This window comes from Ostrinia furnacalis, unplaced genomic scaffold, assembly GCF_004193835.3.
Source record: "Ostrinia furnacalis isolate ACB-3 unplaced genomic scaffold, ASM419383v2 OfSCF0995, whole genome shotgun sequence".
NCBI classification, from domain to species: Eukaryota; Metazoa; Arthropoda; class Insecta; order Lepidoptera; family Crambidae; genus Ostrinia; species Ostrinia furnacalis.
Genome location: NW_021131234.1, coordinates 312,893 through 330,203, shown reverse-complemented (window position 1 = coordinate 330,203; position 17,311 = coordinate 312,893). Strand labels below are relative to the sequence as shown.

Below are 17,311 nucleotides of genomic sequence, written 5' to 3'. Positions count from 1 at the left end.
CCTCAAGAAACACATAAAATACTCTTTCAATACTTAAAATGAACTAATTCGATGCAACTAACGTCATCCTATCTAACGCAGCGCCCCGTCGGGTCCGCTCATTAGTATTCTGTATTGTCATCACTCGCATTCTAATGCGCGTGCGTTCAACAACCATAGTGAATTACTTTATAGTGCCACTACAGTTGCGATTGCAGATCGACGTAAACAGGGACTTAACCCAATGAATTACGGCCAATAATGGTTTGATTGGTTTGATTTACATAAATAAAGCTAAAGAAACATGACACATTATCTATTACAGTGACATACATAGTAAGCAATAATAATAAACAGTGAAAACATCATAAATGACCATAAATAGATTAAAGCTATAAAATGCTTCCTTAAATTGTTCATTGTACGTGTAGAAGCTGTTTTTCAGTTTCAATAAGGTTTATTCCGTTCTTTCATATGTAACACAGCTGCTCTACAATAACAATAATAGTAAGAAAGTAACAAATTCACTCTAGAGTTTAGATGTCGATTTATCTTGAGTTTGAGTAGTTTTGAGCGTCTAAATACCAAATAATGTCATCAACATAAACATTAATAAAAGAGCTAAGTGCAATGACTTGTTTAACTATTTACAACCTTGACAAAAAGCTAGATTGCGTAAACACCATAACAAACTACGTGTTATCACCGCTGGTGCGTTAAGAGCGGCAAAAAGTCGTAATGGCCGCGTGCATTCAAGCGATATGCAAGTTTATCAGTATTCAGAACAAAACACACTTAAATAAAACCTGAGAGAACCAAAGTCATCGAGGTAGAGCAAATGAACTGATCACATTCATCGTATAAAACCTACTTTAATGAAGAAAACGATTCACATTGCAAATATAGGCGCTCTATAATGGCTATTTCGTCCCAGTACTAAAACCCTTGTGAATCCAGGATGTAGATCCTGCCTGACACTTTCCATTGAACTTGCGACGACTTAAAGCTTCAAGGCTAAATTAGTGGAAAGTTAAGTTCCGAGTATTATGAAGGTCGTGTGCCAATATTAATCAGAATAATTCAGGATCTAGTGTGTGTTTTTCCTTTAGCGCAGCGATATTTTAGAAAATATCTTAACTGCAGATGAATTGCTCTTTTTTGGTGTGTACCTCATGAATGAATGTAAGTAGAGTATGAAAGATAACATCTTTACAATTATGTAAAAGAAATTGTGTAAGTACCCTCTTTTCTCAAAGTATATTCCACTCACGATGGCGCAACAGTCAGCATAATTTATCGATTTCGCAGATATTGATAAAACGCTGTCAATTTTGAATTTATTCCAGCGAATATTGAGGAAAATTCGCTTTAGCGATAACAATATAATTATCCGCTCAATCGTAAGCATTAACAACCATTAACATTATTTTCCGGTTTGCTTTTTATTGAGCAAAAAGTATCGGTTTGTGATAAAATAATATTAAATTTTATTGTATTATGTGAAAATAGAGTAGGTATGCTTCATTTGTATGTAATTCCTTTTATGTGTAAAAAGCAATAAACGTTTTTTTATTTATTTATTTATTTGTTTTAACGAGTGTCCAGTTGTATTTTTGCTACAACAGAAAATCGCGCAATCCGCGACCAAAAGTTTGTGCTTGCGTCCTAGTCATGACAATGGACCTGGCAACCAATCGAAGGATTGGGTTACGAAATCGATCGTGGAGGATACAAGCTTTGGCGAGACAGGGAGACAGAGGAATGACCTCTCGAGCCTTGACACGACCTTTGGCTGAACCATAGACCACAGAGGTACTATCAGTCCCCCTTGTTTGTCACTTGTCATCCGCTTTGCAATGGAGGGAAGTCGAACCTTATCTTCGAACTCCTCCTATGTTCTTCTTATTAATTTCGTTGCGGGTCCAATGACAGTTTAACTTTCCCCCAGGACAAACTTGACCTTCACTGGTTGGGTTTTTATTGGCGGCCAGGATCTACAGCTTGTAGACCTTGGTTACAAAGGAGTTGCAGCGGTGGGAACGAGAGGTGGGAATAGTCTCGTGTATCAGTCCCCAGGTAGATCGGTTCATAAATTACTGATTTAGTATAATAAGGCCGCCACCATATAACTCCCGCTGTCTTTGTACCCGCGTCCTACTCAAAAATCAACATAATGAGACATTGATCTACGACAAAGGAAAGTGTACGAGTCAACTCGCACATTTTTATTACTAAGTAATTTATTGTTATCTTGCATTTTATTCACGCACTTTGGCCAGCTACGCCTGACCTACATTTGGGACTTTGGTAGTTCTAACATTTTTATAATCAGTGCAATAAAGCATTCGGCAGCTAATACACGTCTTTCAATAAACCCCATCAGCGGTTGATACGGCGTAGTTGTCTGACATCTTGACATCAGTCTTACTTTGACACCACATCTTACAGAAAGGACCTTTCAATCTATCGAAAGTTGGATGCAAAATCGTCGGATAGGACAAGGTTCAGCGAGACAGGGCAACAGAGGAATGAACTCTCGACCCTTGGTACGCCTTTGGCTGAATAGCAGCAGTACTACAAATCGCCAGGTAGCTAAATAATTACTGATTTTTAACAAATAAGGCTGCGTCTACCGTATAATTTCCACTGATAGAGATTAATCCTAACTAATTTGTAATTAGCGTTTTTTTCGTTATCGGTATAAATAATGACTAGACGTAGTTCTCCAATTAGTTTAAATAAAGTTAAGTTCACGGACGAGCATTGAGACGCGTCTGCAGGAATAAAAAAAGAAACTAACTATTTCTCGATAGCGATATATTAGCGTTGGATCAAATAAATAGTTTTATTTAATCGTCCTTATTACAGGCAAACACACAAGTCATGCCTGCACTCAACTGAAACTGTAACTTCTTCACTGGTTCATTATTAATGAGATCTTGAAATAATTATTAGTATACAATACATTATAGTTTGCTGAATATTGTATGAATCAATCTAACAGAATCCCCACTTGAGTCACCCGGTGCGGTTAAACTCTTGACTGTAGCGATACCAGACACAATCGAAAATGTATTCTGTCGCGTGCGATCCGCACCACCGCATACAAAAGGTTAAATTAAAGAGATAAATGTGTACCTTGTTCGAGGAGAAAAATACGGGTCACACAGAAGAAGAGCGGGATTTCAAAAAACGCTTTAACACGGACCAGTATAATTTTAACCCTACCTACCACTTTTTTAGAGCTCCGCGGGCAGGGGCGGGTGCCCGCAGCCACCTGAGGCCCTAAGGTTGGCCTTGTTAAGGTCGATTGCCGAATCTGAAGATTCAATTTTGCGATCGCTTCATGTAATGCCCGGTCTGTGAGCACGTAGAATTTTGTCCAATGACCCCAAGCTACCCATCCTTATCGCTCGCGCGTAATTATATTGCTGTCGCGACTGTGCGACGGGCGCCCGCAGTGAGTGTGCGAGCGTGACAGCAAAATAATTACGCGCGAGCGATAAGGATGGGTAGCTTGGGGTCATTGGACAAAATTCTACGTGCTCACAGACCAGACTATAGTAAGTGAAGTGATTTACGTAAAAAATATAGGTCCGCAAAGTAGACGTGCCTAAGTGACTGACTACTTTGTCCAGGGGATCATGTAAGCAGCAGTGGTGTAAATGCTAATAAATAAGTATCACTCACACTTGAGCCGCTCGGTTCTTGGCCCGCGGCAAGCAGCGCTGAGCCCGCAGCACAGCTCCTTGAAGTCCACGTGTCCGTCGCGGTTCTCATCTAGCGCCAGCACGGCGCCGTCGACAGCAGCGCGCGGCAGCGGCGGCGACAGCAAGGCCGTCAAGCTGGCTGCGTCCAGCTGCCCGCTCGGCGCGGCGTTGCGGAGCGACCAGAAGCATTTCTCTAGCTCGATTATGTCCTAAAAGAATTGACGGGTCTGAGTACGGGTCAAATGTAAAAACCATAACTTAAAGGTGCAAGTTGGAAGCGGACGACATGAGGCAGCAGCAGACGACGTATCGCAGCGACACTACTGGTTTCTATGAAATACCATTCGTAGTAAGCGACACGTCGCTTGGAAGTATTTCATAAAAATATATAGAAAGTGACGTGTCGCGGCGATATGACATTATGTCGTCTGCTGCTGCTTCGTGCAGTACTGCAGTCGGCTACGAACTTGCACCTTAAAACGCATTGTTTACTAACAAAGACATTACAGAGGAAACTAAATTGGGGTGACTTAGTAAAAGGTGGTCCATGAGACCAGAAGCATTTCTCTAGCTCTATTATGTCCTAAAAGAATGGACGGGCCTGAGTAAGTATGGGTCAAATGCAAACCTTACAAAAGTTAAAACCCACCGCTCGACTATTGTGGTGAGCTCACTCGTGATACAAGCATATTTAGCTTAGTACGAGGGGCTAACGGGAGTATTAGAATTTGTGTAATAACAAATTACTAATAATCTTTATTAAAAAAAAAACTATATAACCTAGGACTAGGACACTCAATGTTCTTTGCATCTGTATGACGAAACAGAAAATTTATCAAAAACTACACTCATATCTGCAGTAGGAGGTACATAAGCTAATAGAAATTGTGTTTCAAAATGACAGGTAATCTGAGAGGCAAATGCAGAAAGATATACTTTCTGAACTGAAATCACTGCATCAAACGTAAGCATTATTATTTATTATCAGTCATCAACTCTCCCATGTAAGTTTTGCACATGATACATTGTTTATTATACTTATCTTTGCCAGTAACAAGTGGGTAGCATAAGTAGCATTACAATGAGTTTTTGTTTGTTAGGACATCAGAACTGCGCAGTCATGCACCAAAACTGATCAAAAAGGAAATCCTCTTAGATTTGAATAAGTGGAGTTGGATTGGACCTGATAATATGTTTCAGAACAAGAATAAGTCTACGGGGGGGTTTTGCCAATAACCACCCATAGGACGAATATCAATAGCCACGATAGCCGAACGGTGAAGGGGTCGGAGTGGCCGACTCGAGATCCGAGGCACGCGGATTCGAATCCCACCGCCGCTCGACTATTGTGGTGAGCCCACTCGTAACACAAGCTTATTTAGCTTAACACGAGGGGCTAATGGGACTATTAGTAATTTGGGCAATACAAATTGCTAATAATCTTTAAAAACAAAAAACATATAGGTACAACTGGGCTGGAATCGTGGTCTGTGGCTGGAATGAATTACAGCGGCACAACAATATTGCAAAGAGTGGATAATTTTGCCCCACTGAGCTCATCTTCAAGTTTGAGTGCATGAACGCGCACTTAACTAAGATTGAATCAATTAGTTCGTTTCGCATTTGCGCACGCGCCATTTAGCGCACTGACGTATCTCCTTGAAGATAAGGAGTCAAAACCCACGAAATCTCCATATTCAGACTTCTGTAGTAGGTATTACAAAGAAAAGTAAACAGTATGTTGATATGCACAGTCCATTTCATAAGGTCTGCTTGATAAGTGAGTGATAATGAATAAGGTGACACAGATTAGTGTAACAATGAAGCAATACATAATTATTAGATCAGATTAGTAACTGGGGTAAACACCAAGTCATTTTATGCTTTGTTAATTTGAATTTAACTTGTTCTAAGAAAAATGCATAGTTAAGACATTGTTAGATACAAACCTGGAATATATTATTTGACCTCACGCCTCTGTTTGACTAACACATTCACTTAAGCAAATTAATAAAAGAGGCGTATTTTTGAAACCTACATTCAAATTTTAACTAGCATACAAAATCATACACAATCTACTGGAAGTCCTACTCCTACATAACATAATAGTGGATAGCTAAAATTCTACTAAATCAAACAACATAAACTTAAAAATATTTTCCCTATAATGCTTTTGATATGTATTATCAATGAATTAAGGGAACTACCTACATAGATATTCCATTAACACTAAGATGCATTTTGAATTCTTTGTGAGTCAAACTTATGAAAATTTATTGCCCATACAGAATTAATAAAGAATTTTCCTTGAATCCAGCGACTGAATATTTGAGTTTTCCTCAAATACCAGGTTTTAACAGAACCAGTTTTTATTTACATTAAAATAAGCTTCCTTTGCTTTAAATTACCACAAATTACGAAATGTACTAACTAAATATATAGATTTTATTTTTTTGTATTTGTACTATTTTGCACCGCCTACTTAAATTCTCTGTTTTGCTTAATTTTCTGGTTAGCTGGAAGAGAATGCCACATGGCATTAAGCTCGCCTGTTGTACCACTGTATTTTTATGTGTGCAATAAAGATTTTAAATAAATAAATAAATAAATACCTAAATGAAATTATTTCTGATAAAAAACTGAGGCTGTCAATCAATCATATGTGTTTTTTGAAGTACTTTAGTAAAAATATTGATCTTTGGACTAAATTCAAAACTTTTAAATCATCTTAACCTTAATAAGTACATTGATTTGATAAGTATAGATTTACGGAGGTAATATAAACACTTGTTGGATTTCTATAAATGTGTTTGAATGTGTTGCACCGATGAAGAACCACCTCTTTTTTTTGAAGTTAGTTAAAAAGAGGCAAAATGAACTCTCAAAATCTTGAGAGACATTTACAATTATGTAAGCACAATACTTTAATAGAGATTCAATGTATTCACACAGCCTAACATAGACTGAATAGATAAGCTGTGTTTGCAAAAAAATAATACAATTTATGATCTAAGATAAGGAGATAGGAATATATTGTATTACTTTATAAATATAGATTAAATACTATGTCCAGTAATTACTATTGTTTTATGACCAGTTAAACGTTAAATGGTGTTTGATAGAATATAAAAAGTATAAGTAGAGTAGAAAATAACTTTAAATTTCGCTTGGCAGAATCATACTGGAATGCTTACACACAAAAATATCTTAATTGCACATGTTGACTGCCTAACAAGGTAATCTGGATGTCATTGCAAAAGTGATCATATTTGCACTCAAATAACCATGCTCTCAAATATTTGCTGACATATGTTAATAGATAAAATAAAACAAGCTCAACAAAAATTTGTTCTAGCTACCTACATGTTTGAACGAAATAAAAGAAACTTACCCTTTCCTCTAGATGTGTCACTCCAGCCAAACTCTGGTAAAATGTGGGTGTCTCCAAATCTTGGATCACATGCCCTCCACCAGATAGGAGCCATCGGGACAGCACTGTCGCGTCCTTGTGTATGAGCAGCCATGATCTGAACTGCTCAAACGTAACCTTCTCGCCAGGCCCAAACAGACTGAGCAACACTTCCGCTGATCGCTGGGCCCCTGTCACTGGCAGAGATGTGTTCTCCAAGTGCAGTGATCGCGCAAAATCCCTCTTGTAAATGTACACTCCATTGTCGCCTTGGTTATTCACATACAGCGTCCATAGAAACCTACAATAATGACCATTGTATGAGCTACCCAATGTTTACCAACAAGTTTGTGAGTATGTTAAGGTTCTTACTTAATTTTCTCTTCGAGGTTCCCTTTGGTCAACACTACTATCCCGCACAGCAGCTCCCTGAAGGCGATGCCCCGCTTGGTGCCGCCGCAAGCCTGGTACAGCCACTCGGCGACCTCATACGGCACTCCGTCACACAGCACTTCATGGACGAATGCCTCCAAACTCAAGGACGTGCCGTTAACTCCAGCGCACCTCTTGAACGCCTCGCGAATCCGTCTCAATTCACTATCAGACACTGCAAATAATACGATACAAATAAGCTGTTATTTATCAAGATCCCACAGCGCACTTGCACCAACTTTATATTGATCACGCACCTCGCTTCACTGCATCTTCATAGGATATAAAAGTAGGTTTTGAGTCTTTTGCACCCATATTCGCGTATACGTAATGATCATAACATTTTTAGAGGCGTAATAAACACAAAGAAACAAAAATTACTACAGCTGACAGCTCACGTCGTATGATCTGTAGCCATATTGAATTAATTGTTTTTTTTTTCTATTTTTTTCGCATTGGAATTCCAGTGTGTTTCTAAACTAGAACCGAACGAAACGTTAGATATTTAAATGAGATTATTTTTTTATAATCGAATGACAAAGTTAATCAAACTTCAGTAAAGTGTAATTTTAGAGGTAATTAGTAAATAATTACATCAATGAAGGAAGTTATGTAGAATGATTTATCTATTTATTTAATAAATTGGTCAACAAAACGCAGAAATACAACGTCATGTGATAGGAGTCAATTTTAAGAAGTCGTTCTTGATGGTCATATGATATCTTTTGTCTCGCTTGTGTTAGTAGATTTTGCTAACATCTATCTCAACTTTTTATCAGCAATCAATTAGCAAAAGTGAAGTATTATTTGGCAGCATTATACAGTCATCACAAATTTTCTCAGCTGTTGTTTACATTTTTGTGTTACTTTTTTGAACAATAGGAATTTTCTTAAATATTTATCTCATTAGATAAAATATTGTGATTGTTTTATAAGCTGCTGTAATGAACTTGGTTTTATATCCGTAAAATAATAAAACTTATCCTTTTGTTTTGATTTGCAATCAATATTTTTCGTAAATGTCTGTGTCTTTGTGCGTTTTGCGAATTGAAATTGACGAAGATCTACCTGAAATGGGCGATAATCCTGCTGAAATAGGTAAGAAAGTATTACAGTAATGCAAAGGCAAAAGCCTGTTTGTTTGTTCTGACCACCTTCACCTTAAAATTGATTTCACAACTGCCTTGAATAGAATAATTTGCCCAGTTGCACAATAATATTATCACAATTGACTATAAAGCCCTTTTATCGATCGATCTAATCTTCTCATACACAGAAGCCGCCAAGGAGCAGAAAAAGAAGGACCGTGGCGCTCGTGAATCCAAGACAATAACAGTGGAGACATACGCAAGCGTATTGTCTGGTCCCAACAATAAAACTGGGATCCTGCCCACGAGCTCCCGTCGCTCGCCTCCAGAAGGCAGCAGTATATCGGAAGACGATGACACTATAAGCTTCTTTTGTGGGAATCCACTGGTAGAAGTCACGAAGGGAGTACTGCATTTGTATAAAGAAAAGTGAGTAAATTCGTGTAACTTTTACAACCTAAGAGATGTGAAGTTATTATAAGGGTATTAGCCCAATAATATGTGAGTTTTGAAGGCTATTTAACTACATGCTTTTATTATTTACCGTCTTCATTAGAACCTTTAGTAAGAAACCAGCAAAAGATCATCATTGCCTATTTACAATTCATATTGCTAACATATATATTTTTGTTCTTCGTTTCAGCCAAATGACGTCCACTGCTGGACAAAGGCCTCCCCCAAGGTTTTCCACAATGAATGGTCCTGCGCTGCCCGCATCCAGGCTCTTCCCGCGACCTTTACCAGATCGTCGGTCCACCTAGTAGGAGGCCTGCCCACATATTATATTTTACTTTACACTTACTCCACAGTGAGTTCAAAGAAGCAGAGGAAGCCAAGACCCTCTGCCTGCTGTCAGTGCCGGGAGCGCTGGGCGCTCCGGACCTGCTGGCGTTTGCTGCGGCCTGCCAGCAAGATATTGCTCACGTGAGAGTCCTGAGAGACGGGTCTCCGGACCATTATATGGCATTGTTAACGTAAGTTTAGGCTAGGTTTAGGTTTGTATCGTAAAATATGTTTGTTCTGGATTATCTGTTTTGGGCTGAGTTGCACCGCTTAATTTTAATCGTAAATGTAACAATAACTACTGTTTTTTGTATGGAGTTTCAAAGATTTTTGATGTTTGTTGTTGTTAAGTTAAAGTAAGATGGTGGTGCAGCATCCAGCCTTAGAATGGCTATTTTTTTGCAGATTCCGAACATACCAAGCTGCCCGAGAGTTCCACGAGACGTTTGATGGTGTCCCATACAGCAGCTTGGAGCCCAACGCTCTGTGCCACATGGCCTGGGTGTCCCGAGTGGAGTGGGCGCGCGACGGGACCCCGCCGCCTTCCCACACCGAGCTGCCGACGTGTCCTGTGTGTTTAGGTAGGTTTGTCCTACATGATCATCTTTATTCACTTATCCTTGTGTGCTTCGTTTTAGCCAAATGACGTCCACTGCTAGACAAAGGCCTCCCCCAAGGATTTCCATAACTACCGGTCCTGCGCTGCCCGCATCCAGGCTCTTCCCGAGATCTTCACCAGATCGTCTGTCACTGTGTGCTTATAAAGAAACGGACTTGACATTTGTAAAATCACTTGTGCATTAGTTCCCAGTCATCGAAGTATGACTTGGTGCTCAGAGATAAGATGTTAAGACAATGTTTGATTGTGGTGTCAGCCTATAGGAGTCTTGTAGCCTAAGCCCCGATTACGGTAACTTTTAACGTCTACAATCCAGACACGCTTCATCGATTCTGCGATACGATTGGTCAAAACACTACGTACGCTGTTTACGCTGGCGTACGTCAGCTGTTTTGACCAATCGTATTGCAGAATCGGAAACGCGTCTGGATTGGAGACGTTAAAAATTACCGTAATCGGGGCTCTGATTTAGCCATCACCAGAGTTACAACATCGGTTGTTACTGCAAGACAGAAGGGCGTTAACTTTGACATGTGTCCGCAGAGCGTATGGACGAGAGCGTGGCGGGCGTGCTGAGCGTGCAGTGCGCGCACGCGTTCCACGCCGCGTGCCTGGTGCGCTGGCGGGACGCGCGCTGCCCCGTGTGCCGCTGTGCGCAGACGCCCGAGCCACGCGCCAGTGCCAGCTGCTTCCAGTGCGAGCTGCAGCAGGGTGAGTAGCGNGATGATAAGGGCCCCCCTTAATCCTTAAATGCCCAGGGCCCCTAGTAGGTTAAAGACGGCCCTGACTCCACCATCTTCAAGTTGCGTGAAGCAAATACCTAATAAAGACCGATGACATCGCACGCGCACCTAGTTAATTGTCTTTTCACAGTCCAATTCTCTCATTCAATTGTTTTCCCTATACCCTATATTTTGGTCCTTCGAGCCGGATTTTCCTATCCACTATCTATAGTATCAGTAATGTAAATATGAATGTCATTGTCACGCTGCCTGATATCTTTTTCAGAAAACGGTCGTAAAGCTTATATTTCTTGCAGAAGAAGACGGCGAGGAGACTCGCGACAACATCAGCGGCGTCGCGGAGGGACTTTTGGACGGCGTAGAGGCCGGCACACTCTGGATCTGCCTCATCTGCGGACACGTCGGCTGCGGCAGGTGAGATCACGTCTACTTGCGGGGTTACTCCCAAAAACGAAATCCAAAGTTAGAATGTTTCATCCCTCTTACACTAAGCAAGATGCCAGCATGAGCGTCAGCGACAGATATTATATCCAAAACAAAAGAGTAGCCTTGCTGGGATCATTACAACTTTTTAATTTACTTTCAGGTACGAAGGAGGTCACGCAGCGAAGCATTTCTTAGCGTCGAACCACACTTACGCGTTGCAGTTAGGATCTAACAGAGTCTGGGATTATGCAGGTAAGATTATTTAGTTGAAATGATTATGCGAACAATGATTATATTAACCGACTTACCGATATCTAACTGTTTCTGTCACTTCAATATTTTATTTCAGTAATTTTGCATTGTGATCAATTTTGCATATTATTATAGTTAGTGAGAGTTTTTTCCACTGTTTAAACTCCTGTTTTAGTTTGACCGCCAATAAAAACTGAGCCAGCTAAAGCTTGGTCCGTGAGCACGTAGAATTTTGTCCAATGACCCCAAGCTACCCATCCTTATCGCTCGCGCGTAGTTATGTTGCTGTCGCGCTCGCACACCCACTGCGGGCGCCCGTCGCACAGTCGCGACAGCAATATAATTACGCGCAAGCGATAAGGATGGGTAGCTTGGGGTCATTGGACAAAATTCTACGTGCTCACAGACCGGGCTTTAGTCAATATGGCTCACCAATGTTTCGTACATCCTTTTCCAACGAGAACCCTGATCTCCAGGCGACAACTTCGTACACCGTCTGGTGCAGAACAAAGCAGACGGCAAACTGGTGGCGGCGGACGGCGCGGCGCCCGACGCGGCCTGCGGCGGAGAGAAGCTGGACTCCGCGCAGCTGGAGTTCACCTACATCCTCACGCAGCAGCTCGACAGCCAGCGGACCTACTACGAGGGCCGCATCGCCAAGTGAGTGTTGCCCTCTAGAGCAGCGGTTCCCGAATGGTGGTCCGCGGAACCCTGGGGTTCCGTGGAAAGGCCGCAAGGGTTCCGTAAAAAATATTATCCCACGTTTCGTGACCGACGTTGTTCGCTCGCACCGACTTGTTTACGCACAAGGGAGGGGCAGGGCGTGCGGGCGGAGTAGTACGGGGGTTCCGCTAGGAAAAGTATAATCAATTAGGGTTCCTTGGCAAAAAAAAATTGGGAAACCCTGCTCTAGAGGACTGAGATTAGCAAGGCGAGCTGGTGGCTTGCAGCTACACAAGGATATCCTCAACACCTGTAGCAGCTGGATAACTAAAACAGGAGAGGATTGCTCAGTGAAAGGCCATCGTAATGACTTCATCTTCTTTGCCTTCGCACATTCCTGTTACGCGTGTGCGGCTTCCTTATCCTGCAGCGCTATTCATTTCACTGATAGGCTTTTTAGGTGCTGTCACCTCTCTCTAATGCCCCTTTGGATATTTTGACATCGTAATCAACCCACAAGATCTAAAATACACACGCAACCAGAGTCAAGATCAAATACCTTGTTTACTGCTCGGAAAAATCCCAACTCCTCAGCAAGTCAGCTTAATTTCCCGACTCGAAGATTCTAACCACTGTTCAGTTTTTAACACCCTTTTTATAATTTCTCAGGATCGAATCCGAGCACTTGGCGGAATGTTCCGCGCTACGGCGGCGTGCAGACGAGGCGGAGGCGACGTCGTCGGCGCTGCAGGAGTCGCTGAGCGGGCTCGCGAGAGAGAATAAGGCGCTGGAGAAAAAGCTGCTCCAAGTCACCAGCAAGTGAGGCTTCTTTTATAAAGCCTGGTCCGTGAGCACGTAGGATCCCGTCCAATGACCCCAAGCTTGGACGGGATTCTACGTGCTCACGGACCAGGCTTTAGCTCTCTCCAAGATATTGTATTTCTTCTTAGTCGGTACACTCTTGCCAGAGTTGTCGTGGTCATCATTGTGAATCACGATGAGTGATGATCTTTGCAATACGGCGCCATTCCTTGCGGACTGCAGCTTCCCGGGTACATTCGTAAACCGAGCATTTAATTGCGGCCTTGATCTGGTCTGTCCATCGTTGGTGATCTACCACGTGGTCTGGTCCAAGATATTACCATCATAATTTGAACCTTATTTACTTATTTGAAAATTCAAAAATGACTCCAAACGCTAAAAATTTAATAACTTATTTACTTATGATTTAGTCGAAAATCATTGAAAGTTTAAAAGGTAAAATCCTTGTAGAGGAGTGTTCTTTTATATTTTTTTATGATTATTAAATTTGAATAATTATGTTCCCAGACTGTCAGTGCTACAAAACGAGTTATCGGACGAGCGTGGTTTAGCGGCCGCTCTGGCCAGCAGCCAGGCCGAGTGGCAGAGCCGCGCTAAACTCCGCGAGGACAGCTTCGTCAAGGAGGTACATCATCATCATCATCATCTCAGCCATAGGACGTCCACTGTTGAACATAGCGGGCCCCCCCCCCATGCTTTCCATGTTGCCCGGTTGGTAGCGGCCTGCGTTCCAGCGCCTTCCTGCTACCTTTAAGATGTCGTCGGTCCACCTTGTGGGTGGACGTCTCACGCTGCGTTTTCCGGTACGCGGCCTCCACTCCAGAACCTTGCTGCCCCATCGGCCGTCAGTTCTGCGTACTATGTGCCCTGCTCATTGCCGTTTTCTGGTACGCGGCTTTCACTCCAGAATCTTGCTACCCTAACAAGGAGGTACGTCCACCAGGATCCTAACAGTCGCTGGACGCCGTTGGATGCATAGAGGCTTTCAACCGATCAGTCTCGAAATTATTGGACGAGGCTTTTGTTCAGCCATAGGACGTCCTATGGCTGAAATGGCGAACCACCAAAGCAGATAGCTGTTACAGCAGTCGTTTTATCTCCATCAAAAAATTGTTGGACCATCCATAAGTCAATTATGATACTTCTTATGAGCTCTTTCTCTCATTAAAAATACCAATGTTCAACGACACTTCGTAGACAGTTGTCTTCAAAGTCAACTTCTTCTAAAGCCTGATCCGTGAGTGCGAGCGCGACAGCAACATAATTACGCGCGAGCGATAAAGATGGGTAGCTTGGGGTCATTGGACAAAATTTTACATGCTCACTGACCAGACTTTAGTCGTGTCGACAACAAACCTACACAGTGTCACCGCCAAAACTCCGCCACAAGAATGTCCTTCATTAAATCTTCCTGCGTGCAGTTGTTTGGGCACGCAAGACACGTTCAAAGTCAACTGGCAACTCTATTATTTTTCTTTCTTTTTCTAGGTGGCCGAACTAAAAGAGCAGCTGCGCGACGTGATGTTTTTCGTGGAAGCCCGGGGACAGCTGGAGCAGGCGGCCGGCGGCGAGGAGCTGGCCTCCGCAGCAGTCAGCGTGGCGCCGCCGCCGCCCGCGCGCCGCCGCCGCGCCAGGCACCACGCCAAGAACGAGCGCGTCATCGACAACTAGACTCATACCAACACCCAAGAACATCGCGGTGACATCTGTCGACACGCCTACATAGATGGCGCTGACACCTCCCTGATATGGCACACGCCACTCGGGTTATAGTTCCAAAATACTGAACTGTCCTATGCATGACATTGACAGTGGGGCGCCACCGTCAGTACCGGATCGCTGGTTCCGATTTTTGCCATGTTTGGAAACCATATAGTTGAACGATGGTAGCGCCCCCCTGTCATTGAGTTTGGTGGGACAGTTCAGCGTGGGTCATCTATACCAACACTCGTGCGAACATCGCGGTGACATCTGTCACCACGCCCACATAGATGGCGCTGACACCTCCCTAGTATGGCACACGCCACTCCGCCTGCGAACCTGCATCGCGATGTCAAAGTTTAGAGACTATAGTCTGGTCTGCGGTGACATCTGTCGACACGCCTACATAGATGGCGCTGACACCTCTCTAATATGACACACGTCACTCCGCCTACGAACCTGCATCGCGATGTCAAAGTTTCTACTGAGACTAGTCTGGTCTGTGAGCACGTAGAATTTTGTCCAATGACCCCAAGCTACCCATCCTTATCGCTCGCGCGTAATTATGTTGCTGTCGCGCTCGCACACTCACTGCGGCTGCTCGTCGCACAGTCGCGACAGCAATATAATTACGCGCGAGCGATAAGGATGGGTAGCTTGGGGTCATTGGACAAAATTCTACGTGCTCACGGACCATACTATAGACTCTCGTGCGAACATCGCGGTGACATCTGTCGACACGCCACTACAATCTACAGTACATAGATGGCGCTGACACCTCCCTAATATGGCACACGCCACTCCGCCCACGTACGCCAAGCACACCACCAACTGTAAGTTGGCATTGGCACAAACCCAGAACGTTTGTTTTTAAGAAAAATATGTAATAATAATAACAAAATATATGTACAATATATCCGAACCCAGTACACCCCCAGTACACAGTTGACCCAACGTGAGGAAATCATTATAACTCACACTAACTTGCTCTGATCCGCGTTTCACGGTCAATGAATGTAATTCTAGGACATTATCTAGCCTACATATTATTTATAATCTATTTTAGAGGAGAAGTAAATGACATAAAGAGGAATTCTCAGGGTAAAGAAATAAGAGAATAGGATCGTTGTCGATGACTCGGAATGATATTTTCGTGTATTATGAATTACTTTGCAGTCATCAATTATTAGCGTGTAGGTATGACGCAAATTACTGTGATAACATCTTGTAGTTGTAAGAAAATATTTTATCTTTTTTGGTTGTAATTTATCTCTTGGCTGAATAAATGATTAAAATTATGTCTTTGTTTCTTTTCCCGCACACGATACTTACACCAGTGCTGCAGTGACCAGTGAATCTGTAATTCATAATATAGGTAATTAAATCTATTGTGAAATCTTTAAATTATGGGTTTTTTTCCTTTTCCTTTCGTTCAAAAAATCGGAACTATTCTTGGTGTTGGAACCAACAGGAACACGGGAACACCTATTCGTAATATCACCTTTGCGTTTTGTTAGTACATATTTACTTTACTCTTTGGTTTTGTTCATAGTTTTGTTTTTTTAATCTTCGTTTGACAAGACAACGTGTTTGTGTTTCATTTATCCGGAAAATCATCCTATTTATATCATCTCTATCTTGATAACAAAAATACACGTGATTTTGACAAAGAAAGAGAACAACACAAGCATTATACAGTGTGAGTCACGTTAAAGTGTACATATGAAAATAGATGAAACTAGACCTATTTTTATCGACAAAAAAGAGGTAAAAAATTTTTTGAGATTTTTTTTTAATTTTTTATAGAATTTTTTTTCTTCAAATTACTTATTGTAAAGAAAACGTAATAACTTTTAAACTAAGCGGTATATCCTGATAAAATAAAAACAGTAATAATGCTCAATAACAGGCAATACTAAAAAAATACATAAAATACACAAAAAAGGCCAACAAATAATAAAAAAAATATACTTTTTGAAAAAAATCCGCTTAAAAATTCGTGTTTTTTTGGTTATTTGATAAATTTCTCCAATAAATGCCCCTATAACCGGTAGTTTTTATTACTTTGTATTATTCTCTATCGTATTACCTTCGTAAAACGAAAAATCGCATGTCTCTATCCCTATCACAACGTTTGCAATGATCGTTTGAACTAAGCCTCTCCGGGCGCGCCATTCAACGCTTCGTTAACAACAAAACTGAAAATGGCTCTAGATTTGTAATTTTGATAAAGACAAGTTAGATTTCAAATAAAAACAAAAGATTTCGAAGTAAAATAAGCATTTTAGTTAAAATTAAAATTGTCTCTACCTGTAGCGGAGAATAATGTTGTGGCAGGCCTTTGTTCAAACGATCATAGCAAATGTTGTGATAGGGAAAGAGACATGCGATTTTTGGTTTTACAAAGATAATACGATAGAAAATAATACAAAGTAATAAAAACCACCTGTTATGGGGGCATTTTTTTGAGTAATTTATAAAATAACCAAAAAAACACTAATTTAAAAGCAGATTTTTTTCAAAAAGTATCATTTTTTATTATTTGTTGGCCTTTTTTGTGTATTTTATGTATTTTTTTTAGTATTGCCTGTTATTTAGCATTATTACTGTTTTTATTTTATCAGGGTATACCGCTTAGTTTAAAAGTTATTACGTTTTCTTTACAATAAGTAATTGGAAGAAAA

General features: G+C 41.4%; 2 protein-coding genes across 5 annotated transcripts in view; one reads left to right on the top strand and one right to left on the bottom strand.

Moving 5' to 3' along the window:
• Window positions 1–7,934, bottom strand: part of LOC114350868 (ubiquitin carboxyl-terminal hydrolase 32-like) — a 34,956-nt gene extending 27,022 nt beyond the window's left edge. For all 4 annotated transcript variants that reach the window (XM_028301818.1, XM_028301815.1, XM_028301817.1 and 1 more), the window contains exons 1-4: window positions 7,788–7,934; window positions 7,471–7,705; window positions 7,081–7,399; window positions 3,670–3,898 (exon numbers count right to left, since the gene is read on the bottom strand). In XM_028301818.1, coding sequence (XP_028157619.1) covers window positions 3,670–3,898; window positions 7,081–7,399; window positions 7,471–7,705; window positions 7,788–7,845 — 841 coding nt within the window. In that variant the 5' untranslated portion in view covers window positions 7,846–7,934. The remainder of the gene's footprint in view (window positions 1–3,669; window positions 3,899–7,080; window positions 7,400–7,470; window positions 7,706–7,787) is intronic.
• A 426-nt stretch (window positions 7,935–8,360) lies between these two features.
• LOC114350858 (BRCA1-associated protein) lies at window positions 8,361–14,630 on the top strand. The gene is made up of 11 exons (XM_028301804.1): window positions 8,361–8,628; window positions 8,807–9,047; window positions 9,428–9,592; window positions 9,807–9,982; window positions 10,564–10,731; window positions 11,060–11,177; window positions 11,350–11,441; window positions 11,918–12,101; window positions 12,774–12,923; window positions 13,434–13,551; window positions 14,415–14,630. Exons 1-11 carry the CDS (start codon window positions 8,550–8,552, stop codon window positions 14,595–14,597), a joined length of 1,674 nt encoding a protein of 557 aa, XP_028157605.1. The 5' UTR covers window positions 8,361–8,549; the 3' UTR covers window positions 14,598–14,630.
• The last annotated feature ends 2,681 nt before the right edge of the window (window positions 14,631–17,311 follow it).